Genomic DNA, 25,809 nt, shown 5'->3' with positions numbered 1-25,809 from the left:
AGTTCTAAAAGTACTTATTTTAAGAGAAATGTGATAAAAAGTTTTTTATTATGAGAGAAGTCATTTTTTTTTAACTTCTCCTTAAACACCAAAATAACTTTTTTAAAAAGTTACAATTTTATTTTGAAAATTGTACGAGACATTAATACTACACATTTTTGTAAGTTAAAAATTAAAAAAAGTCACTTATAGACCTATCCAAATGGACTCTAAATACTATTATTTTACCTTATTTTAGATTGACTTTTAGATCAATTTGTTTTCTTTCTCTTATATGTTACAAAAAAAAAATGTTATTCTATTTTTATTGCATAAACAAATTTAAGTAAGGTGGATATTTTAAAAAATATTTATCTTATGTATATGTACGTATAAATGTTCCTATTCTATTAGCTTTATAAATTTTTTAGACAAATTGATACGACAAAAAAGATAATAAAAAAGAAAATAGGAGAAATATTCTGCACAATAAGATTAAGATTATACATCGAGAAAAGAACTAAATTGGATCCAAATTAAAATGAATCCACCTTACCTAACTATTAAAATTGTCCATCATAGTAAAACAACGAAGTTCTATATGAAGAACCACCCTAACAAAATTTAGATCTCGAAGATCATTTTAGATAATTGTGAGAATTTGGAGGACCATCTTGGAGATTCTGCAAATATTGGAATCCCATTTAAAGGAGTAAATAATTAATTTTTTTTATTTAGATAAACCCCCCCCCCCCCCTCTCTTCTCATTTCTGTTGTGCACTTCTGCTATTCACTTCTCCGACGGACACACTCAAAGCTCACCGCCGTTGCACGGCGCCTCTCCTTTCCGACTTCTGTGTGCTCTACTTCGTCGGCTGGGAGCTTGTGCTACTTTTTCACCGCCTTCGCCTCTTTTTCGCCGCCACGTCCTCTCTCTGTTGGTGTTTCTTCTCCGTCTCCTCCTACTCCTCTGTGAAGCTTTGCTCCACCGCCTCCTCCTCTCAGCCCGTCTGCTCTACCTCTCTACCTCTGCCATTTTTTCTTGGTACTTATGTTTTAATCTTTGTTGTTCAATGTGTTATTGTTGATTACGTGATAATGTTGCTGCTGCTATATAGGAAATTCTGCTATCAATGTATTATGGCTGATTGTTTAGCAAGTTTCTGATTGAATTGTTGGTAATGTTGCTGCTGCTATAAGGGAAATTCTGCTATCAATTTGTTATTGCTGATTATTGAGCAAGTTTCTGATTGAATTGTTGATAAATTTGCTGATCATATTGTTTGATCAAATTACGTTAGGTTTTCAATTTTCATCTAAGGTTCTTAGGCCTAATGTTAGCTTTGTTCTTTGTTTTTGGGTTTGGTACTTGAGATTAGTTACATGGAATTTTAGTTCTGGTAGATGATTTTTTAATTTTATCAATAACCCACTCGTCGGATATTGGACAACTTTGAGAGGAGATCAAGGTATCAATAGTGGATCACGGCTCATCGCGTCTTGCTAAATTTCCTCTACTCAATAGATCTATGACACCGATATAGCGGACATTTCGTAGCTTGGGTCTCATTGTGGCTGGCTGGCATCAATTCTGCTGGTGTTCTGCTTGCTTTGTTCTTCTAGTCATTGTGTCATCTTTGTCTTTGAGTGGCATCTTCTTTTCTGCCAGTCACCGTCCCCAGTCGTCTTTCTCTGTGTCTTCGTCACTGTTGGCTTGTGCATGTTGTCTTAGAATACGAGTCTGATCCTTTTCTTTAGTTCCAATATGTTTTTTTTATCGGATTGAATTGAATTTGCCAGGAAAATATGCCAATGGAAGCCCTTTTGTTACTTTGGTTTCTTGTGATATTAATTTCAGGTTTCACACTCGCGCCCTTGCTATACTGTGAGTATTAAGCCAATGGATGCACTGAAGGCTTGTTATGGGGATGGATCTTCTGATTCGGATTCTGAAGCTGCCCCTTCATGTACAACTAAAGCTCGCTCTGAAGAATTCACACTGTTGCCACCACCTCCTATCTCACTCCTTGACCCTCTAAGTTTGCTTGGTATGGTTGGTTTTAAGTTTATTTTCTTTCAGCTTGTAACAAAAGGGCATCAGATTTCTATTCATCCCATAACAAAAGAGATTTAAGTATGAATGTGTTAAACACGTGATATGTGATATGTGACAAGTCACTATTTATTCATAAGATATTGTTTTTGTTTTTGTTTTTCGTTTTTGGTTGGTCGTAGGCATTGTTGTTGTATAACAAAAGTACAACAGAGAATGGAATATGGTCTTACTTGGATAGGTTGAGGGTTGATGATCCACGAAGAAATTTGTAACATTCATTAATTGCACTAACCTTAGAATATGTTTCAAATTTTATTAAATTTTGCAGTTGAACAAACTTTTACTTTATTTTTTACATGTGCATGTATGATGATTTGGATGACAAATTCACTGTTTTGTTGCTGAAGGTTCTCAAGATCTGGAAATAGGACAGACAACTAGAGTTAGGAGTTTCCCTCATGTTGATGGTAACTATGTCCTACATGTATACATACCAAGTAAGTGGATTATGGTCTCCTTGTCTGATTTCCATTAACAAGCACAGTCTTATCCGCTATATTTCATTTTTCATCTTTTTTCCCCTTTGTTGGCCTCTGGTGGTGAGTTGTATTGGAAGGAGCCTTAGAAATATTGTTATAGCGAGGGTCTGATGGATTTCTTTTCCTCTAAATTTTGTAATTAATTGAAGAAGGGGTAGGAGAAATATTATGATGTACTGTAGTGATTTTAGAAGAAAGCATAAACGAAAAGGAACTCCAAAATTGGTTTGCATGTGCAGGATCAAATTTCAAAAGGAATAATCATCTGGTGGACTTGATATTATTTTAGAGTTCCACCTAGGAATTACCAAGTAGAAACTTATTGATTAGCCAGAGAAAAGTAGAAAAATCATTGGGAGAACATTCTGTTAGGATTTGAACAGAAAGAACTAGACTTAGACATTATGGAATCCTTATGGATATGATGTTGAAATTGTTCTGTAGTACTTGTTCATGGAAAGTATTGCTAGTTTATGGATTAGATCTTGCTATACTGTTGCCTATGTTAAGAATGTTAGCATGTCTTATTCAAGTTTTGGTTTCCTTAATTTTATCATGGGTAATGTTAAGATCAAAAACCATTTATTGCTTTTGGTGAAATGGTTCTTCTCAAGATACTAGATATTATATGATCCCTATATGAACTAGTTATTTTCTTCCATTATTTTCTTCCATTCAAGAGTTTAATCCTTTAGGCAAAGATAGCTATCAAAATAATTGAATTTGAAGAAGATATAAGACGACAAGTGTGATAAAATGTGTGGTCAATAGTCGTAATTGTTCGGTTCAATGCTTGAATGCTAGTTAACATAATAATGTTCCTCTAAATTTTGTAATCATCTCCTTGTTATTTATTGGGCATTTGTTTGATTAGAATGTGAATATAAGTGGACGAAAAGTGATTTAGTCTCTGCATATTTTTCTGGGCAATCCCTGAGCCAAGCCCATTTTAAACTTGGATGATTCTTCTTATGACTTCAATAGCCTTCACAATGTTCTCAAAAGTTTTGAGTTATTCTATATAATATTCAGTTATGTTGGACTCAGATTGCTATTGTTCTTTGCAGTTCATATTTCATCTTCATCAAAAAAAGAAATAGCCACTTTCTTGAAGAAAGTCACCTCTCAGGAACCTAATCTTCATGTTGTTGACATTGATCTCCCACTTAAAGTCCTCTGCAAAAGTGATGAGAAGCTTGAACAGGTTGCCTTGGGAAGGGAGTTTCACATAAGTTTGGGACGAACTGTTCCAATAGGGGTTCATCAAATTGACTCAGTGGTCTCAATGCTTCGACAGAAACTTCAAACACGACACCAGTCAGTTATTTTTTATTGTTATTCTATTATGAAAATGAAACATGTATCTATCCAACTGACCTTCTTATTTTAACTTATCTTGTTTTGAAGTAGTTATTGGATTGACTTCAACCAGTGGGAGGTATTCGTAAATGATGATCATACACGCACCTTTCTCTCCTTAGAAGTTGTTCAAGGAGGTTTAGTAGAGGTTTGCTTTGCAGCCCTTTCTTTCCTTTTTCAATGGCCCTATATTTCTTGAGTTCTATTTTTGCACCAAGTCATCAGTTGGATTTAAATATTGCATTGCTGGTGACATTAATGGCTTGGTATTTATATTTCATTTGTTTTCTATATAAATCTGCTGGGTAGAATATTGGTAAAGCTTGAGGGCCATAAAACTCAGGCTAATAATGGGTAATGGTGACATGACGAAACTAAAATACATCAAGGATGAAATGTAAAACTGCCAATACCTTGTACAATAAACCTTTTAAATATGTTTTTCACACAATGAGGATATCTTTTTTTCTCTTAGTCTTGCAACTTGCAAGGAAAATGGCACAGCTCAAGAAGTTACTGGAGCATATGAGAGTATCATGCAAATGAATAGTTGATAGAATGCTATATTATATTGAACAACAGAATATCTGTATACATGTAGATAAAGTATCTAGAAAATAGAGTTAAACATATATTATAACGATATTAGCTAACTTGATGAAAATTAAAACAGGAAATGAAAATGCAAGGTGAAAGCATAGAACTGCAGCTTTTAATAGGATTTACCATATGATATGCTCCAAAATCACAGGCCTCTCCCTGCTTTGTCTTCTAATATATCTATAGTGTTGTTGTCTAGATTTCAGATGATGAGCTTATTTTTTTTTTTTGGCATTATCCAATGGTGAGATCTCTTTGTATTAGATGTTTCCGTATCTTTAGAGAATCATGGGTTTGCTCTATTGACTTGCGTAAGCTTTCATGAACAAAATGAGAGGTTTTGGATCCTACAACACAGTTCTTGCTGTGCATTGATATATTTGGTTGGAAAGGCACTCTGAAGTATACTTCCTTCTTGACTATTGATTTTGTTTCTTCCGAGGTATACCGTATACTTCATTCTGAGGTTCCCTTCAGTGCTGAGGACATAGTACTTTGTTTAATAATCTTCCTTGGCATGCTTTCATCATATTGTCTTGTCAGTTTTGTGAGCCGTATATTCTGTATATTGTGGAAATGTATCATCCTCTTCTGTACATTCTTTTCTCTCTTGATAAAATTTCCTTTTTCCACATAGATTGTGCCACAAACCTTCCAATATGATCCTTCGGGTTAAAATCAAGCTAAAATTAAACATTGTCAAGATGCTAACAGCAGGAAGCCAAAACCAAAATGATAGGATCAAGGTACTAGCAGAATTAGGGGATTTTATTGATGAACTAGGGATTGTAAATCACAATCCCTTATTGAAGTACACTGTTGGATCTAACCAACTCTGGAGAGAATTTTCCTCTCCTGAACTAACAAACTGAACAGAATTTTCTAACTAACTAAAAACTAACCCACCCCTAGTATTTATAGGCAGCAGCTAGGCCTAGCACTACTGCTCCTAAACCTTCTAAACTAGCTTAAAAGAGCCAACAAACAGCCATCTAGCAACAATTATGAATTAAGCAGGGAAAGCAGTGAAAAATCAGCCCATCAACTCCTTACCTTTCCTCCTATAAACCAAGCCAAACCTGTTTCTATCACAAACATCAAAGACAGAAGAACCAAACTGAATCTGAATTTACTGGAAATCTCACTGATAACAAAATTGAAACTGTTGTCCGCCTCACCTGCTCGAAGGTGATGTTAGATGTTAGAAGTTAGAACATTCAGAGGAGGAGGATATCAAACCAAAATTTTGCTGGAGTCTTAACTGAATCAGCCGGCACTGGAAACCTGATCTCTACTGGAAAACATAGCATCTAACAGTGGGTGCTCTGCCTCCGAAACCGGTGAACAGTACTCAGATCTGAATAGGTTTCCGATGGATAATGTTGTACCATACAATAGACTAATACCCTATTTGTACTAGTTATCAGATCAAATACTAGTAGTAACATGTTGTAACTTGCAACATAAATCAGAAGACATTTTTCTTACTATTCTCTAGCATGATAGTTTTATGCACATTCTTCCATTCATTGTGCTTGTTGTCCTAATTTGTCCTCTTTTGATCTAGTTACTTCATCCTATTTAGTTGTGATGTATACAAAACGTGTTTCCGTTTCAATGATTTTCAGATAACAAAGCAAATTGAATTGATCAATGCAATTTATAAGCTTCATAGCCTTCCTGAATTTTACAAGGTATAATCTTCTCTCTCTCTCTCTCTCTCTCTCTCTCTCTCTCTCTCTCTCTCTCTCTCTCTCTCTCTCTCAATGCAATTTCTTGATTTTTCTCTGACAAACTAGACCTTCTTTCTACAGGATCTATATCAATAATTCATGTTTAATTTTATTTTATTTTTATCTTTTTCCCTCTAATATTACAACTAGACCTACTGTCTACAGGATCCACGGCCTCACATATCATTAGCATGGGCATTGGGTGACATAAGCCATTCCCTAAAGAATACTGTAAACGAGGTATCAAAGAACTGCGTTGCGAAATCTCCAAACAAATCTATTTTTAGCTGTAAATTCAAAGGAATTGAGTGTAAGATTGGCAAGAAAATATATACAGTTTGTAAAATCTCAGATTGAAAAACAATGTTAAGTATGAAGAGCATAGTCTTTTTTGAAATATTCTTGGCTGCATAGATTTCCTTTGTAAAAAAGGAAGTCATACTAAGCTTAAACACACTGATGATGAGCTTTTTACAAGTGAAATGTGAACAATAGGTTGCTTCTTTATATAATTTCTGAAATATAGGCCCATGTATCAATTTGGATACACTTATCATGCTTCACACAATGTAGAATGAGTTGATTAAACAACTGTTAGAATCCAGAAAAATACCACTACTTTGTTCAGTTGTTTTACTAAATAACGAGCGCCCAAAGTTTTTTCTTTTTGTTTTCTCCAAGTTATCATGAAGTCTCCACCCATTATCTGCCACATGAAGGGTGGTTTCAGCCACAGCGGCCACTCAAGACAACATGAACCACATCAAACTTCTAGGCAGGAGCAAGATCAACTCCAAAGAACTTCCCATGCCCTCCTTTCCTATTATTCCTAGAGAAGAGGATTGGTTGATATGACAGTTGGACGAACTCAAGCAGATGGAGTCCCCTAAGAAGTCTTTCAGTGAAGCTGTGAGGAAGAAGAAACCCGATGGAGGTGGAAGAGAGAACGGCTTCTCATTGTCAAGTGATGAATTGGAAGAGGAGGGGAAAGAAGATATGGACAATAAGGAATATGGGAGAAGCAGATATAGGTGAAAGCATTGTTATTAAACTCGGACTGGACTGGCTGGTTTGGTCAAAAAATTGGTGTATTGGATCTCTTACCGGTCTGATTAAAATTACATACCATTTAGACTACTAAACCGGTCAAATTCGATAAAATCTGATCAATTAAACGCTGGTCACATGGATCAGCAGATCCATAATATCAGCCTACATGTCAAAAATCATACACGGTTCACAATGAACTATAGCTCCTGGCAAGCACGGAAGAGAGGGTACACCTTGTGCATCATGTGAAGAACCCGATGGAGGTGGAAGAGGAGAACGGCTTCTTATTGTCAAGTGATAAATCAGAAGAGGAAGGGGAAGAAGACACGAACAATGAGGAATAGGGGAGAAGCAAAGATACAGGTAAAAGCATTGTTATTAAATCCAGACTGGACTGGCCGGTTTGGTTAAAAACTGGTAAATTAGTCCCTTACCAGTCGGGTCAAGATTACATACTATTCAGACTATTAAATTGGTCAAACTCGATCAAACTGAATAAATTGACCACTGGTCACATGGAACAGCAGTTCCATGATAGATATCGGCCGACATGTCAAAAACCATACACGGCTCACGATGAAAGCAGTAACGCATGTTCTGTGAATTCTTAAGCTGGTGGAACTGAAGGGAAGTACAATTGAAACCAAAGTAAGTGTTTTTATTATATTGTATGGTATCAATGGATATATTATTCTACACGCATCTTATTGTCAAAAACACACATTATGGGTATGTGCAACTTTTACTTCTAGTAAATGCGTATAAGCTTTCAATGATGGCAAATTAGTTGCTAAGGTTCCATCAATACAAGAATACTCTCCACTCCATCAAAAAAGAGCAGCCTAACAAACTGTTTAACTTAATTATACTGCATAAATTATGCTCCAATTATCAAGGCACTTGCTGATGCGCTCCAGATTTTTTTCTCATCGTCCAAAATGCAGCGAAGTAACGGTTCTGCAAAACAGGATTATAAAACTCAGCAAATTCTAACAAAAGATATTTGCTATATCCAATGGTTTATTAAAAAAAAATGCATAAATTTTTTGTTTGATGTCATTGAATAACATCCATATACATCTATTCTTATTATATAAAAATTGATATCTAAATTCTCTATATTGTGTTTTTAAGCCATATTTCCCCTTGTAACGATGCCATGTCAGCAATTTTGCTTACTTGACAGTTGGCAAAACTTGAAAATCAACCAATCATCTATTAGTAAAAGATTTAAAAAAATATAATAGAAAAAATTCTTATCTATTATTATTCAATTAAAACATAAAGTACTAATTAAATACAATAAATATACATTAAAAGTGTCATAATAACAATAATTATAAAAATTCTTTATTTCTTAATCTCATACCAATTAGCGAAAACTCCTTCAAGCAAGTTTAAATTTGTCACATTTTCTTACTAAATACATTCAAATTTATAATGATTATAAATTTAATTCACAATTTTATATTTACATTTTTTGTATTTTTCATTCTCATTCATTTTTCTAAACCCAAGTAAGTTCAAATTCGACCCATCTCCTTACTAAATATATTCAAATATATCATTATTATAAAACTCATTTATATTTTTTATGTTTCTGATTCTCATTCATTTTTAAATTTTTTTTTTTTAACTATTTGCAATCCAAATAACACTATATGAGAAGACAAAATATGACAACTAAAGCAAATGTAAAAATGGAAGCAACAAATGAAGATATGATTTTGTACAACTCTAATATAAAAGGTCTATGCCTTTTTTAAAAATAAATGAATTTAAATTTTTAAAATATAAACTATATTTTAATTTATATATTTTAGTTGAATAATTATATAAAATTATACAAATCAAATAAATATTCTACAAAATATTTTTAATATAAAAATTTAAATTTAAGATTAGTTTACATATTATCTAATCAATCTCTAAATAATATAACACTTATTATAATACACTATATAATATAATTAATTTACCTCTCCGCGCATCGGGCGGGTCTCACCCTAGTTATTCATTAATTTGTCAAACAAGCCCCATTAGTTTTGTCTATTTTAGTACCAAATTTATGGATGATCGAAGTATATTATTACCTGAAACGTTGCGAATTTACTATCCATATTATAAAAAATAAATATGAACATCTAAACCTCTATTAAGCGTCTCAGAATTTCCAACTTGACACAAATCCTATTATAAACAGCCATGAACTAATGAGAAATGCATAAAGGTATTTAACAAGATCATCCCCATAGCACAAGATTATGGAAAGAAAGAAAGAAAACATATGGCTTGGAGTAGAGAAGATTTGAAGCTTACTTGCATCATTGATCTAGGATTTGTGGTGTAGGTTGTCTCTATGGTTGTTTCTTTCTGTATTTAGAAAAAGCAAATATGATTAGTTACAACAATAAACATAAGCGATCATTATCCAAATCAGATTATATTACCTCAAATTCAAATCCATAATGCAATGCAACCCTTTTAACATCTTCTAAACTCAATTCAATGGACATCTCCTACAGACAAATTTCAGTGTAAGACAAAACACCAGATAATAAGATACAATGCTGTGTGCCGAAAGAAAAAGAACCTTACATCTTCTTGCCCATACATATCAGCGAAGTGATAAAGTAGAGGGCCAAAATTTATCCAAACCTGTCATTGTGTCGATGTCAGCCAGCAATAGCATGATGGACAATACAACATGTGAAATGCAACAAGTTTATCAATTGAAGGATAAGAAAGAAGAGAGATGCAAGGAATTTTGGATAAAGGAACTTACTCCTCCGTCTTTCAAAATTTGTGAAATTATTTCGATGTACTCCACTATATTGTGAGCAGTGTCAATAAAGAAACAAGTGACAACTGCATCCCATGCACCTGTTTGGCCATGTAAGTCTCATTAGAAATTGCAAAAAGCAAAGAGTGTTATGATGTTGAATGTCATTCAGTACAGATAATTAGATACGAAAGAATTATAATGTTCATTTTATCAAGATAAAAATACATGTTACACATATCATTGAATAATTTCCTTTCCATTTTGTTGTTTGTGTCTAAAAATTGACATAGTAACTCGGTAGTAATTATTATTGTTATTATTTGATAAAAATTTCCAAGTTATTACGGGCAACTATAAATAGTTCTCTACGTTATTCTATTTAGATGGGGAAATATATTAGAGTTAAAAATCAGTAACATAAAGTTTAACATTATCCAAAAATATAAAATTACACATGTAGTTCAGTTAGGTAAAATTGACCCCCACTTTTAGCCCCCAACTAAACATACCCTAAGTTAAATTGCATGAGGATGATGATGTAAATTCATAGTTATTAAATATGGCGACCACGGTAAGGAAGGTTAGTAGTTTGATTTGAGAATTTGAGATGTTCTATTGTTCTAAGAGGGATATTGCTCCAGATAGTAAGCAAGGCTCTTGTTGAGGACATTACTCAGATTGATATGGACATGTACACTGAAAAACTTGTGCCAAGACCATATTTTCATTTGTAGTAAGATTAGAAGCCATCAGTTCAGACTCTCAAGCATCTATAGCAGCTCGTTCTCTACTCAAGTTAAGTTGGTAAGAAGTCAGGAATCATTTATCCAAATCCTGCCATAACACCTAATTTGACAAAATGTTGAACAATAAAGTTTACATTTAGGATTGAGCAGAAAAATGAATTTTACCCTGCTAGAGCCATAGATATGTGATTTTAGATAGAAAATATATATAGCTAAAGATAATCTCTCCTACCTACTTGGCTTGAATCACTATAAACTTCAACAAAGTCACCTCCACACATGGAAAAGCCTTCAGTAATTCCTGCACTGCTTCCATAGTTGCAACCAACAATGTTAGGAGACACACATACATACATACATACATACATACATACATACATGAACAAGAGGGGAAAAAAGTCTTTGACGTCAAGGCCATGGGATCAAGCCATGGTATCAGCACTAATGCTTTTATCAAATTAGGCTACTTACATAACATTACACTTTTTAGATGCCACCTTTCCCTAGACACTGAAAAGTTTATTAAAAGTTTGGAGAAATTCAGCACATGATACTGAAAAATGGTTACAACTACTAGGAGGTTTACTTCGCCTAACGAAATTCATGAGTGGTTTGCAGATACTCAGAAAATGAAGCTATATTGTGATAATCAAGTAGGTATTTGAGTAACCTATTTTCATGAGAACACAAAAATATTCATATTGATCGATACTGTGCACTGCGTAAGATAAAGGTTTTTCCAATGAAGTTATTACTGAATCTGTTAATTCAAATGATCAAGGGAACCTTGTATATGTGAAATCAGTGTAGTTAGTATTGCTATTTTTGCAATACTACGAGTATGGGTGGGAGTGAACCCAAACAGAGCCTTAAATCTGATTCCTAACAACATTGCATATCTTTTGCAAGCTTGGATTATGTAATGTGCTCCAGCATGTGGTGTTGGAAATTGTACATATAATATAATTCATGGATTTGTAAGTTTCGAATATTTGTAGTTATTTTTGGCTTTTTTCTCTTATACAAGTACATACCTGGCTGGATGAATATCAGGTAAGGAAACAGGACGAAGTTGGTCGTTATCTGACACTGAATTGCAATTACTGTGAATCCAAGGGTATATTGTCCACTCATCAACAGTTTGAGAACTTAAGAAAAAGAGGAAACTCAAAATCAGAACACCAGTCATTACTTTGACTCAAAAACAGGTGATTAGTTTTATCATTAGTAAGACTGACAACAAAGAGACAATTCATTGTCCTTACTGATTAAGAATGAAACTTGAGCATATCATCATGTAGTATGAAAATTCATTTCCCTGGCTGACAAATCCTGCAACATAATACGAAATATCTATTATAATGATGATATCTAAAACATATTTCTATGTAACCCTGACAATACACAAACCTAAACATGAAATCTCCAGAGCCAGCCGACCGAGTCCAGCACCAGGAACTAAGCAAGCAGGTGGACTGTTTGAGAAATTGAATGCTTTTAGTACACAAATTGAGCAATACTACACCCAAATAAGGACTTTCTGCTAGTGTTAACAGTGTTAATCTCTACCTCTCTTTACAGCGATTAGGGAACAGGCGATTAAGTTCTTCAAGAATTGGCTTGTAACACTGATCACGTTCTTTCTTACCCTAATAAGATACATATCAGAAAACATAAGTGAGTAGCTCTTAGCAAACTGCCAAGTAATGGGTTCACGGCGGGCAAAAAGGTAATGGACGTGGGGAATCAACAACCAAAATAGCATGAGGGAAATGACGAGTGAAGCTTAGAGAATGTGCTCATTTCATTGTTTCTAATTAAGTTCACACAGTATCATGCATGCATCCTTCAGTTATTGATATGACACCACTCAGCAGTGGTGGAAATAACACAATGTTTCAGATTGCACTGTTTAAACTAGCAAATCAAACTTTTCATACGATAGCAAAAATAGAATATCTAAAAAGCAAGGAGAAGTCAGAACTAAACAAGAAGTACCTCAGCAGCCCAGTCCCTAACTATGTTCCTAATTATACATCGCACCTGAGGAAAAAGCAGTAAACCCAAAATTAGAATCATCAATATTGCCATGCTAAAAAGTTGCAAAATAAAAAGCATCCAGAAGGAGAAATGTAAAAATCATACAATATGGTATGCAGCAGGATATAGACTGATCATGAAAATTAAAGCACCGAAGTTTTCCAGGTCGTGTAGTGATTTAGAGACAAACCCCATTTATTTCTTTCGAGAATGTATGTTCCATATTAAATGATGAGGAGACAGGCTGACAAGCATCATTTTATAGTCACAATGAAGAAAATGTAAAAGAACTTCTGAAAAGTGACATTACAAAGTGCACACATAATTTCATTTTCATCCAAATTTGGTAACAATTATCATTCAGGATATTAGTCTGATAGCAGGCATTTCAGTTCTCAAACTTAACTAGTGTGAAGAATTCAAAGTTAAGAGTACATTGACCATGCACTTATCTTTTTTATTTTTCAATGATCTTAGAGAATAGCATCATTTTATTTGATAATTATTGGTTCATTGTTTCATACAATTACAGATTCCCTCGAGTCCAGAACAAATTGTCGATGGAAGCAACAGGAAAATGTTAAGCTGCATAACATCAAAACTCATTTTGTCATTCTCACTGTTTGAGAAGCAGTGGTTTCAAAATTACTCAACTTCTGCCTATGGATAGTGATTCACTTCTATAATGAACTTTGGGGTACCAGCACTCAGTTGATGACAAATCTGTGGATCAAATTCTGTAGAAAGGATAGAGAAAATGAAGGCAAAACAGATCCATTTCCTGTGTCATATTAGAACAAGGTGTTGGAAGTCTCCATTGCAGCAGCCAAGAAGGGGGAGACAAAGATGGTCTAAGATAGAAAACATGGAAAGAGAAACAGAAAAGATTGGCCAAGGCCACGTGTGGAGTGATACAACAGCATGCCAACAACAAATTTTTAAATGACTATCAGAATTGAGCGGCCCTAACTCACCTAAGCATTGTGGAACTTATAATCACCCGTTATGCCTTCAACTAGACATTTGAAAAGTGAAGTTTACAGGATTGACATTTGCAGATCGGTGGCCGAACTAACAAACAGCAAAAGGTCTAATACTATATTAGAATTAGATGTCCCTAAATCAACTACAAAAGCTATATAAAGGGATGCGGATCGCCAAGCATTTATAAAGACTATCATGGTTGTATTCTCAAACAACATTGGACTTCTAATATTGACAAATTCAACAATGCATTGTCCATCTCCATTGTCAGGCCAGTAAAATCACAAAAAAGAAAAGAAAAAGACATACTTCAACCAACTAAAATCCAAAACTTAGCACTATCCTAATTCCTAGCATTAAACAGATAACAAGAACAAAAAAGAGCTGAAAAATAAATGTACCTTATCAACATCAACTAAAGGAACATTCAGTTGCAAAGATGGCTCTAACCATTGTTGACATGAAGAAGAGATCTGACATAAAGCAGAAATAAAAGGATGAGAAAATTCAAGTATAGCACAACATATACATTCACTGGTCAATACAAAATATTAATAGTACTTTTTTTAAAATTAAAAAAAAAAGATGTTGCTGGTCAGCACCAATTATCAGGAGAATAAAAGCAAAGTGCAGGAAGATATTGCCAGAAATAAATTGAAGTTTTCACTTGACAATTACTATGAAAAATATCAAAAAGCTTTTTGTTGCCATCAATGAGCTTGGCACAGCATAAAACCAACCCAGAAATTCTTAAAAAAAGAGGATTGGGGAACTGCAAATGTAAAACAGGAAAGAGGACTGACATTGTTATTGGAATCGGTGATGGCTGCTCCACCATATTCACGGATCTCTCCATTATGTATCAAGCTTGGAAGATTGGTCCCAGTATTTGAATTATGGTGACTCTCAATGTCCACTTCCTGTTGTTATCTACAGAGTCAAATTTCTAAATGAAAAAAACAATGATAGGAACCAAGGAAAAATCACAATTCTTATCTACTGAATCAAAAGGGGTCATGGAGTCAAATGCTGCAGAACCTCATTGGCATGCACCGGTGCCGATGATCTACGTGTATCATTGATACCTTCTGCACAAGCATGTTGACCAGATACAGAACATGTTATTCTCAATGGAGCAGACTCACATGGACAAGCATTAATCCCTTCAGAGACAAAATGATCCCTTTGACCATGCTCAGGATGTGCATCTCTGCTTAAGTCTATGTCCCCGCTCATATCAAGAGGGGGTTCAAAGGCCTGAAAGAGTTCATTTTACCAATATCAAACATTATAATAACAGAAAAATACAATCTACAGGAGTGAGTTATGACCTGAAGCATGCCGAATATGAAATGAGAATTTACTGCAATACACCTGCACCATTAGACGGCATAGAAAATATAATACTTCAGTAACTTTAGAGTTTAAAACTTGGCCTCTACAGTATTAAATAACATATGGACAACTAGTGGTCAATATAATCACATCCATGACCACTAATTTTCTTTGCAAGTAAAATTATTATATGGCAAGTAAAATCACTTATGAGCAACAGCAAACGACCATTTAATAACAAAACAACTAAAGCCTCAGATTGCATAGCATGGATCCTCCTCCAACGCCTCCGCTGAGAAATTTGTCGCCCCCCAGCATTGGAGGAGGATCCAAAGACAGCCTCCTCCTCCTCCTCTTCCGCGTCCTCTCCCAAGTATCTCTCTCTGACTCGATGATCAGAACTTTCTACTCATGGCATCATCAAGTCCTATCGGCTCTTCAGTCTCATTGATCGGTGCGCTCTCCATCAGTCCATCCTCTGAAATTTATGTCGCCGGAGGATGCTCTCAACAACTGTCTCCAACGAGTATGAGCTCTGGGAGGAGAAAGACCAGACGCTCCTCACATGGTTGATGTCGACAATGACCGAATTGGTGTTCACACTTGTTGACTGTGATGTGAGTGCTTGTGGGTCGTGGCAAGTGCAGTTGAAACTTGCTGCACACAAGCTCGGGTGCAACAACTGAAGGTAGAGTTGAGCACAATAGCAAACACTTCGCAACCTCTGAATGAATATCTCCTCCGCACTTAAGCCATCGTGAACACCTTGGCCTCTATCGGGAGTGGAACACATTGCTATCATCCTCGCTAGGCAAGGAAGTGAATACAATGCATTGGTCACCTCCATAAACACCAGGCCTAAGCCATACTCTGTGCTTCAAGTGGAGGTGCATCTGATGACTCACGAAGCTCGACCTAAATTGAAAATGAAGTTCTTTGCACGAGTGCTTTGGGCATGTTTTGCGTCTCAGACCAACACAGGTTTCAGAGGCGGATGTGGTGGTCACCGTGTTGGTAGAGATCTGTTGGCCATGGTGGCCCGGGACAAAGTGGTCGTTCAGGTCGCAGTTCCACAATCTGTCAGCCATGCAACAAGCCAAGTCATACGAGTTTCAACTGCTAACATAGGTTCGATCAGGTGTTTCAGCGTACACCTCTACCTCCACCACCGTATGCCAACTATCTTCCACAATCTGTCAGCCATGCAACAAGCCAAGTCATACGAGTTTCAACTGCTAACATAGGTTTGATCAGGTGTTTCAGTGTACACCTCTACCTCCATCACTGTATGCCAACTATCTTCTAAATCTCCCAACTACGTTGCTAACCACTCAAGTATTTCTCATTCTCCTTATTCTGCTATGTCTCACAACTCTGCACCTCATGCATATACACCTGCACCTACATTTCACTCATCACAGCTCCCTCCAAATGCCTTAGTTGCCCCTACCAGGACTCCTGCACCATCGATTTCACACTTCTCTGCCTCTGCCGCAACACCTAAATCAGTGATAGACTCAACCTGGTATCCAGATTATGGAGGGACCTCACATGTCGCTCCTGAATTCTCAAACCTCATGCAAGCATCACCCTATAATGGATCTGACTAACTCTGTGTGCGTAATGAACAAGGTTTGTCTATCTTAACACTGGTAGATCTATCATAACATCCTTTAAACAGCCACTCAAACTAAACAATCTTTTGTTCGTTCCAGAAATTACAAAGAACTTATTAAGTGTTAGCAAATTTGTGTTAGACAATAATTGTTTTTTAGGTCTGGCCTTACGACTGTTTAGTTAAATCTCATGCCACTAGAGCTCTCTTCTCCAATGGGTAGCAGGCAGAGATGGCTTATACAGATTCAGGAGTTCCCAGTTGCAACATCATCAGCAACAAGATAATCTTTCAACAAATCAAAAATTCCAAAAACATGCTTTCTATTCTAGTTTAGATTGCAACACATTTAGCATATGGCACCATAGACTGGTGGATGCACCCAAGACCCAACAAAGTGGTTTCACATGTATTAAAGACTTGTAAGATTCCATTCATGAATAAAAATGCAACTGAACACTGCTCTACGTGTTGTCTTGGCAAGGCACATTGCCTCCCCTCTTTAGAATTGGTGTTTACTAATCTTTCGGGACCATCCCTTATCACTTCTAATAATGGATACAAGTATTATATTGCTTTTATTGATGCGTACTCAAGATTCAGTTGGACCTATTTTCTTAAAACTAAATTAGAAGCATTCGCAGCCTTTTTGCAATTTAAAGCTTTGGCACAACTATTCTTAGAAACTAAATAAAAGTTGTACAGTCTAATTTAGGGAGGGGGGTTTGAATATAGAGCATTTTCCAAATACTTTCAATAAGAAGGAATAAATCATAGGCTAATGTCCTCACACCCACAATAAAAATGGTGTTGTTGAAATAAAACAGGGACACTTGGTAGAAACAGCTTTAACACTCTTAGAAAATGCATCCATGCCTCTCTCGTTTTGGGAAGAGGCAGTGGTCACTGTCACAGACACTATAAACAGAATTCCACCTTCATCACTGTACATATTCTAACCATTTGCGAGGTGGTACAATTTAGAGTGTTTGGCTTTGCATGTCTTCCATTCTTAGGACCCTACAATAACAATAAAAATAAGTTCGTATTTCACTCATTTGAATGCATCATTTTGGGTTATAGTCAATCACACAAAGGGTTTAGGTGTTAAGACAACCAAGGCAAGCTCTTCAATTATAAGGATGACAAGTTTCATGAGACCAGGTTTCCTTATAAGGAGCATCTAGTGGCTTCTCCCTCAAACACCCTGCCACACACTCCATATATAGCTACTCACTTCATTACCTTCCCAAAATGCAATCACTGCAGTGACCACCCCTCAACATCATGCATCATCTAATACTCTCCCTCATGCTTCATTGTATCAACCTCCACATGTCACTAAAATCATCTCGAGTGGCATTTGCACACTCAAATCTGCATCATAATTCTCCTCACACTGCACAGCATTCTCCATAGCACACTCGTGCATCTTTATCCTCAAAAAACATCACTATTACTCCACCTGATTCACCTATTCAGCAGCCTCCACTGTTACCCACCCCTACACACACAAAATCCCTGCAACACACTCTCCACTATCTTCTACAGCCTCAACTACATGTACATAACCCATATAGCCCTCCTTCACTCACTTACAACTCCAGGAGATAGACCCATCACTAGGTCTATGACTCGTGGTCTCCTCCCAACCCCAAACATCTTTCTTAAGTCACAATCCACTACAACATCACCCTCAGTCACAAGATGTACCTACACCAGACTCAAACACTAGCCATGGCTTTTGGCCTCAAACTGTCCCACAAAAACAATGATTATGATTCAATTTCTGATCCATCCCGTACAAGTCCGTGGTAGGAGCACTGTAGTATGCCACTATTACATGTCCAGAAATTTCATTCAATGTCAACAAAGCACGTCAATTCATGCTTACACCTAAGGAGTGCCACTAGAAGGTTGTTAAGAGGATTTTTCGTTGTTTGGCTGGAACCTTGGAACTTGGGATCACACTTAGGCAGGCAGCAACACCAAAGTTCCTCAACCTCAAGGGACACTCTGATGTAAACTGCACAGCGGATGTTGATGATCACATGTCTTGTGTGAAAGCAAAATATAGGAGCATTGTGGATCTCACAGCTGAACTAATTTGGGTTCAGTCCTTATGCATTGAACTAAAGGTTCCCACTGCTGGTGCAAGACCAGTAGTATACTATGATAACTTGAGTGAGATTATGCTTGTTCACACTCCAGTCTTGCACTCGAGGACCAAACATATGGAGTTGAATCTTTTTCTAAGAGAAAGAGTCCGAGAAGAAAAGTTGTTGATGGCACACATAAACTCGAGCAACCAACAGATATACCCACTAAAGCAGTGTCTAAAGCAAGGTTCTTAGAGATTAGACCTAAGCTAGCTGTAACAGTATTCCAAGCCTGCAACGAGCCCAATTTCAAGGGGCATAACAATGTGAGTTGAAGAGTGACCAAGTAAGAGTCTAGAAGTGGCAAAAACAATTAAGTGGATTTGTTAGACAGTTAAAGGTGCCAGCTAGGATAGATCTTACAACTAACTTAAGGATGACAGGTCTCTTCTACTCCTTTGAACTAACTTACTGAATAAGCTATTCTGCCATCTATATAAGAACAGAACTGTGCTTGAACTCAGTAATATCAACTCTTTCTTCTCTTGTCTCACTCTTCTCCCCCCTCCTCCCTTTCTTTCTCAAACTCTATCACCCATTTGGTTAGATCAGCGGATCAAATGATTTTATTGTTTGGCAAAGTTCACATCTTCAAAGGTGCCAATTAACTTTTGTCATTAAATGAGACCAGCTGTGGAGATCAAATGATGTTATTATCTTTTGCCAAATTAACTTCTTCAAAGGCACTAGTTAACTACAGAACCATTGAAATGGGTCTTGAGACTATTAAGAGTCTTTATTTGTCATTTTAAAATCCTTATTGTTGGATTGTCCTTCACCTAGTCAATATCCTTGAGGCTTCTGTTGCCTTCAATTAACAAGTTCAAACCATCATAGACACAAGTCTACCATTTTTTCCTTTAGTAAGTGCCGCTCTTACTTCCTCTGAATTCATACATTTAATCTTATCATTTCATGTATGACCACTCCTTGAAGACAACATTTCCTTTTCTGCAAAACTTTTTAATGTTGGCACTTCATTTAGTATTTAGTTCCGTAAAGTATCACTAGTCTTAATTATTGCACAATAAAAGGTTACATTAACCTTTAAAGGAACCTTTCATACCTCCATTTTATCCACCAAGCACAAATGCTATGGTTAACATCTCCCGCTATCTCTTCATTATTTTGTATGAAATAACTGTCGACTAACTAGCAGTATTATGATATTCAATTATAACATCCACGGCAGTGCTAGCATACCTGTTGCCAAACTTCCATATACCTATTTTACTTTTGTTTAAGGGGAAATTTTGGGATTCCAGTCCTTCTTTGACATCTCTAGTTTTGCTGTTTATTCCCTACTTTTCCATAAGATCTATATTCAGCTAAAATCAAATTGGTTCCTTTATTAAACTTCCAGAAACCATATTGGTTCTCTAAAACGCAAGTCCCTAGTCTTAGTCTCCATTCTATCACTCAAAACCCAAAGTTCCACTGTAGACAACAGAATAGAAGTTCTCAATCCTAACAGGGGTTGCCTTCAGGGGGCATTCCATCAAGATGAGGAGGAGGATAATAGAAATTATTATGCATCATCCTGTGGCAAGATCTGCACCTCTATGTGAATTGGCTTTTTTGGTATCTTAAAGGAATCATGGCTTTGCCCTATGAAATTACAGCAAGTTCTTCTCATTAAGTTCAAAGGCGTTGGCTAACATAAAAGTGCAAAGATTCTATGGAAGTCCGGAGTTTTTGTAAGGCTCTAGTGCATATCGATGTAAAGTAATTCCAGGAATTCCAAAGATTCCTTTTCAACGATTTCCTTTTTTACGTCCCTTTGATCCTCAACACATGGTTTGTTTAATTGGGTATCTTCAGCTGATATTCAAAGGGATTGACATGCATTGTTGCATGTTTCAGAGCTAAGCTTTTTGTGCAAGGATTGTTTATCCTCCTTTGTTATTCTCTTTTATTCTACTGAAATATATTTTTTCTATCAAAATCAAATTCTCAATTCTTACAATAAAGTTCTCTCTAGGTTTCTCCCTCCACTATAAAGTATGCCGGTAAAATTTCTAATTCTCCAATAAAAACAGACAATTCTTCATGTTCTCCTACTTGCCTCTTTTGTTCCCTGCCCTGCTGCTGCATAATCTCTTCTATTCCTTAAACCCTGACTCTGCTTGCCAGCATTTTTCTCATTTTTGAATTGGATATGACCATTTAAAATTAAATATGACCTTTTATGAGTTTACAACATGGAAGTGGCTTATGATAGTATTTGGGTATTAGCGTATGCATCAATTTAGTACTTTACTATTTCATCAATCATATACTAAAACTTAATTACTTTTTGCACCTTTTAAGCATTTTCTTTTTGTTAAAGCATCTTTTTTTTTTATAGAAAGCTATGTAATTCTTTTTTATTTAGGCATTTTATGATGCTTTTGAATCTTACCATACAAAAGCACCCATATACCACAATTCATGATTCAAAATTTGGTCAACTGATTCAAGGTTTGACAGTTATGGAAGGATTTTAAGGTATGTGTGCATCTGTATATACTTTATTTTATTAATTTAAACCAAACATGCTTTGGCATAAGCTGACCAAGATAAGCTAAATGCTTAAAACAGAACTTTTATTTTGTTTTCAAAAGCTAAAATGATCAAATTGTACAGAATTTATTTCTGAGAGTGAAAAGAAAGAAAATCACATAACAAAGAAGTATGTAGAAAAAAGTTCAAAGGCTCTAATCATTCCATCCAGCTGCTATTACTCCTAGAGAGAGAGAGAGGAGAGAGAGTAAAAAAGCAGAGAGTAAACAAAATGTACCGTCGCAATCTTTGAAACTTTTGAGGATAATGAGATAACAAAGCCTACAGACACAAGAAGAGGTGGTAGAAAGCAAGGGGTTACAAGAATGAACAGACACTTTCAGGAAAATCATACAGCAACAAATGAACAGCAAAGGAACTATTACAAGGCATTAGAATTGTGCCAGTGTTCATAGCATGTGTGCTAGGGAATGGGAACCGAGAAACTAATACCTTATGGGCAGGCGGAAGCTTTCTGAAAGATCTCTCATATCGACTAACATCCTCCTCTGCAGCATCAGGATAGCTGCACGCAAAGTCAATGAAAGAAATGTAGATACCTTGAGTGTTCTTTCAACGAGTTAGATGATAGTGTTAGAGACACAATTAATTTTAAAGCTAATAAACATACAGTAAATAAATAAATTACAACAAGTATAACAATAATATGAACAAATGAAAGCAACAGAATTTCAAAGGCATTTCATACTTATGAATATAGGTGCATTTGCACATTTTCAAATTATAAACTGAAAATTTATGCTGATGTTCAAAAATAAAAAGGAAAAAAATCACCAAGTACAACAGAAGTAATAGAATACAAGTAAAAAAAAATAAAAAGAATCATTCGAACAAAGAAACCTTGCCCAAACTGGAAACAGCAAAAGTGATCCGTCTTGAATATAAGCAGTTAATACTAATCATTTCAATCGATTAAATATTATATCTTAATAAAATTATGTCACTACAATCATGTTTTAGGGAGAGTTATATTTCACCACAACAAGCGAAAACAAAAATAAAACAGCCATCGAAAGAGACCTTTATTTCCTTTTGAGACATTCTAAGAAGGGTAAACAGCCATTTTGACACGTAAACAATTCAAGTTCCAACAAAATAGTCCATGAATAAAAGAAAAGCACTCATGTCGCCCCCAAAGATCATAAAAGCTAGATAAACTTCACCTCCCCCACACAAAAGTAGAATCTTTAGAGTGCCAAATAGGGGTTTACACTTCGACAGCATCAATGTATTGGAGAGGAAAGAAATCATATTTAAAGGTAACAGTCACAACAAGAATAACAATAGCAATAACAATAACAATAACAATAACAATAAGAGCAAGAGCAAGAACAAGAACAACAAGAACAATAATAATAATAGGTCATACTTGAGGTATGCACTAATGATGCGCCTAAGGGACTGGATTTCAAGAGCTTCTTCAAGCTTCAAACGACGACTTTTCTCCTCTTCATCAGACATAACCATTCTTTGCTTCACTCCCCCTTCTTCTTTTTCCATAGTTTCGGCTTTCCACTTCTAGAGTACTACAAAGCAAGGAAGCCAGGTTATGCTAACAGGGCGTTTGGAAAGCACATGAGAATTCAATTCTACTAAAAACTATGGAATTGAAATCAATGGTCTAATTTGGTGATGGAATTGAACCCTAACTACCTTCATAAACACCAGCGAGCCCTCCACTAAAGTGTTTCTTTCCTCTCCAGCGCAAGTTCAGGAATCAGCGGCGGTCTTAAGTGTACTGCATATAGAAAAAGAGGGAAAAAGACGCGTAGAAGAAGAAAAATGAGAATGAAATGAAGAAAGCAAGAAGAGAGGTTAGGGAAGTAATGACAATAACAGTCATTAGAAGCAGCAGAAGCAACATATTGATCAAACAGCATCAGCATTGTTCAAGGTTCAACAATAAAATTTAAAGGCTAAGTAGCACAAAAAGGATTTTTTTTTTTTTTCCAATAAAGAGAAGACTGAGCAGACCTGATCGGAGCGAGCGGAACAGAGGGCACCGGCGGCGGCACCAGCGCCACCAGAGCAGCAGATAGGAATTGCGATTTGTGGATGAATGGCGAATTAGTGGCTTAGGGTTATTGTTTTTTACTTTTCCTTGTACTTCCACAACCAAAACGGGAGGATTTTTTTATTATAAAAAAAATAAATCACCAAAAATTAGGGGTGTTACGATGGATACAAAGGTTAGGATTTTGAGGCAATCCTAACCTTGATACCTGCGGTTGAGATTTTTATTAAACTCAACTCTACTTAATTTGCAGTTGAGAATATTCCAATTCTAACCTTATTTGTTTTTAACCGTGAATATCCGATCCTAAGTGCGAGTTAAAAAAAATGTAACATTATTCTATAACTTGATAATTTAAAGAGTAAAGTATTATTTTTGTTCCCAACGTTTAGGGTAAGTTCCAAAATTATTCTGACGTCTCAATCGTTCTATTTAAGTACCTAACGTTTTAAAATTAACTGAATGTTGTCCTAATTGATAGCGGGACAAAATTGAGATGATTTTGAAATGTTAGGGACTAGGACGAAAACGTTTGGGACAAAAACGATACATAGAAATAAATTTTAGTTTTATCCTTCAATACTATCAATTTTTTTACTGTACATAGTATTCAATTATTTTTTAATCATCTGTAAGTAAATTAAGCTTAATCACATTACTACTTTCATTCTAATAAGTTAATATAAAAATATAAAAAAATTTATTAGAATGAAAATAGTAATGTGATTAAGCGTAATTTACTTACAGATGATTAAAAAATAATTGAATACTATGTACAGTAAAAAAATTGATATTATTAAAGGATAAAATTAAAATTTATTTCTATGTATCGTTTTTGTCCCCAATGTTTTGGTTCTATTTAAGTCCCTAATGTTTCAAAATCGTCTCAATTTTGTCCCGCCGTTAATTCTGTTAACGGATCCCTAACGGCAAGACAACATTGAGTCAATTCTGAAACGTTAGGACTAAAATAGGACGATTGAAACATTAGGGACAACTTTGAGACTTATGCCAAACGTTGAAGACAAAAACGATACTTTACTCTAATTTAAAATAGAACTGACCTTTATGTAAAAAAAATATTAGCTTATCAAATAATAATCTTCGTTTAGTGACTAAGCATTTTTTGTATTTAGTGAGAAGTCTTTGATTTAACATACACTTTAAACACATTTTTATATAAGTATATAACATATACTTATATAAGGTGCGGGTCGGTCGGGTTGGGTACCCACAGGTATGGTGCATATTGCCACCCCTACCAAAAATGCACCAAAAGTATTTTTTCATTCATAAAAATACTTTTAAATTATATTATCGACAAAAATAGAGTTAAATCTTAATTTCACCCTGAAATTTGGTCCGATACTCAATTTGACTTTTACAATTTTATTGGCCCTAATTAGAACCCTCAAATTAGCATTAGTGGATTCCGATTGGCCCTACAATGATCTCCGTCACCAAAATGCTTATCTAACATATTTACCTAACACGCTGGACATAGCTAAGATGTCGTTGGGTTGGTTTCGCGTCCAAACCCAATGAAAACGACGTTGTTTCAGTTTGCTTGGGGGTTAAAACTCCCGTTCTTTTCACTATGGCGTTCATAAGTTTCAAAACACCAAGAAAACCTTGACACTTCGTCTTCTTCATTCTCTGTAATGTGTTACTGTGAAACTAAAAGGAGCTCCTTACAGTCGTTTTGGAAATTCCTGCTAACTTGTGAGATTTGGCAAGATTGAAGAAACCACATGCACAGAACATTATTGTTCACACAGAGGTTAATCATGGAACCCTTGCAACCAATGTGCTCTGTTCTGCATTTTTAATTAATAAACCCATTACAAATACTGGTGATATTGCTAATACTGCCCCTGATGAAAATAATAATGCTACTGCTAACAATACTGGAAATGATGCTGCTAATGCCCCTAGAAATGATGCTACAAACAGTACTAGAGACGATATTGCAGCTTCAGAGGTTGAACTCACTCAACCTAATTATTCACAACCAAGTGATTAATGAAGATATAAGAGTTCCCAACTCATTTTCAAAGCAATAAATAATCTTGCTTTTACATTTTCTAGCAGAACTAACAAAATATTTTGCAAGTTCCTCCATCTGTTTCACTCTAACCTACCCGGTCAAAGAAATTGCCTCCTAAAAGAAGAGCAACTCAACTCCCAAACTCTGCAAATATACACCCAATGCAAAGAACAAGGTCTGGGACAACAATAAAATTGGCAGAGCTC

General features: G+C 35.6%; 2 protein-coding genes across 3 annotated transcripts; one reads left to right on the top strand and one right to left on the bottom strand.

Annotated features, from left to right (window-relative positions):
• Window positions 1-550: 550 nt before the first annotated feature.
• LOC107638304 (U6 snRNA phosphodiesterase-like protein) lies at window positions 551-6,663 on the top strand. 2 transcript variants are annotated; one of them, XM_016341518.3, is made up of 7 exons: window positions 551-1,024; window positions 1,838-2,027; window positions 2,443-2,532; window positions 3,642-3,891; window positions 3,985-4,081; window positions 6,162-6,227; window positions 6,432-6,663. In XM_016341518.3, the coding sequence occupies exons 2-7, from the start codon at window positions 1,880-1,882 to the stop codon at window positions 6,621-6,623; spliced, it is 843 nt and encodes a 280-aa protein (XP_016197004.1). In that variant the 5' UTR covers window positions 551-1,024; window positions 1,838-1,879; the 3' UTR covers window positions 6,624-6,663. The 2 variants fall into 2 exon arrangements, with proteins under 2 accessions (XP_016197004.1, XP_016197003.1); XM_016341517.3 differs by having other exon boundaries at window positions 754-1,024; window positions 3,982-4,081.
• A 1,290-nt stretch (window positions 6,664-7,953) lies between these two features.
• On the bottom strand, window positions 7,954-23,777 carry LOC107638305 (uncharacterized). Its single transcript, XM_016341519.3, has 20 exons — window positions 23,517-23,777; window positions 23,196-23,280; window positions 22,912-23,068; window positions 21,975-22,047; window positions 21,760-21,803; window positions 15,203-15,245; window positions 14,910-15,128; window positions 14,675-14,791; window positions 14,273-14,344; window positions 12,846-12,890; window positions 12,417-12,496; window positions 12,258-12,322; window positions 12,113-12,179; window positions 11,882-11,995; window positions 11,080-11,153; window positions 10,102-10,199; window positions 9,915-9,974; window positions 9,767-9,835; window positions 9,636-9,689; window positions 7,954-8,273 (listed from the first exon to the last, which is right to left on the bottom strand). The coding sequence occupies exons 3-20, from the start codon at window positions 23,040-23,042 to the stop codon at window positions 8,208-8,210; spliced, it is 1,491 nt and encodes a 496-aa protein (XP_016197005.1). The 5' UTR covers window positions 23,043-23,068; window positions 23,196-23,280; window positions 23,517-23,777; the 3' UTR covers window positions 7,954-8,207.
• Between the last annotated feature and the right edge of the window lie 2,032 nt (window positions 23,778-25,809).

Source organism: Arachis ipaensis, chromosome B4, assembly GCF_059453495.1.
Source record: "Arachis ipaensis isolate K30076 ecotype BB chromosome B4, ASM5945349v1, whole genome shotgun sequence".
NCBI lineage: Eukaryota > Viridiplantae > Streptophyta > Magnoliopsida > Fabales > Fabaceae > Arachis > Arachis ipaensis.
This window is presented reverse-complemented; position numbering and strand designations above follow the sequence as displayed.

Excerpts from the sequence above, each read along its gene's own strand:
- LOC107638305 (XM_016341519.3), bottom strand. The coding sequence starts at position 23,042 with ATGGAAAAAGAAGAAGGGGGAGTGAAGCAAAGAATGGTTATGTCTGAT. Across the intron at positions 14,792-14,909 it reads CACCGGTGCATGCCAATGAG|GAAGTGGACATTGAGAGTCA; the intron begins GTTCTGCAGCAT and ends AGATAACAACAG. Across the intron at positions 12,323-12,416 it reads CCTAATCGCTGTAAAGAGAG|TCCACCTGCTTGCTTAGTTC; the intron begins GTAGAGATTAAC and ends TTTCTCAAACAG.
- LOC107638304 (XM_016341517.3), top strand. The coding sequence starts at position 1,880 with ATGGATGCACTGAAGGCTTGTTATGGGGATGGATCTTCTGATTCGGAT. Across the intron at positions 2,028-2,442 it reads TGACCCTCTAAGTTTGCTTG|GTTCTCAAGATCTGGAAATA; the intron begins GTATGGTTGGTT and ends TTGTTGCTGAAG. Across the intron at positions 3,892-3,981 it reads AAACTTCAAACACGACACCA|TAGTTATTGGATTGACTTCA; the intron begins GTCAGTTATTTT and ends CTTGTTTTGAAG.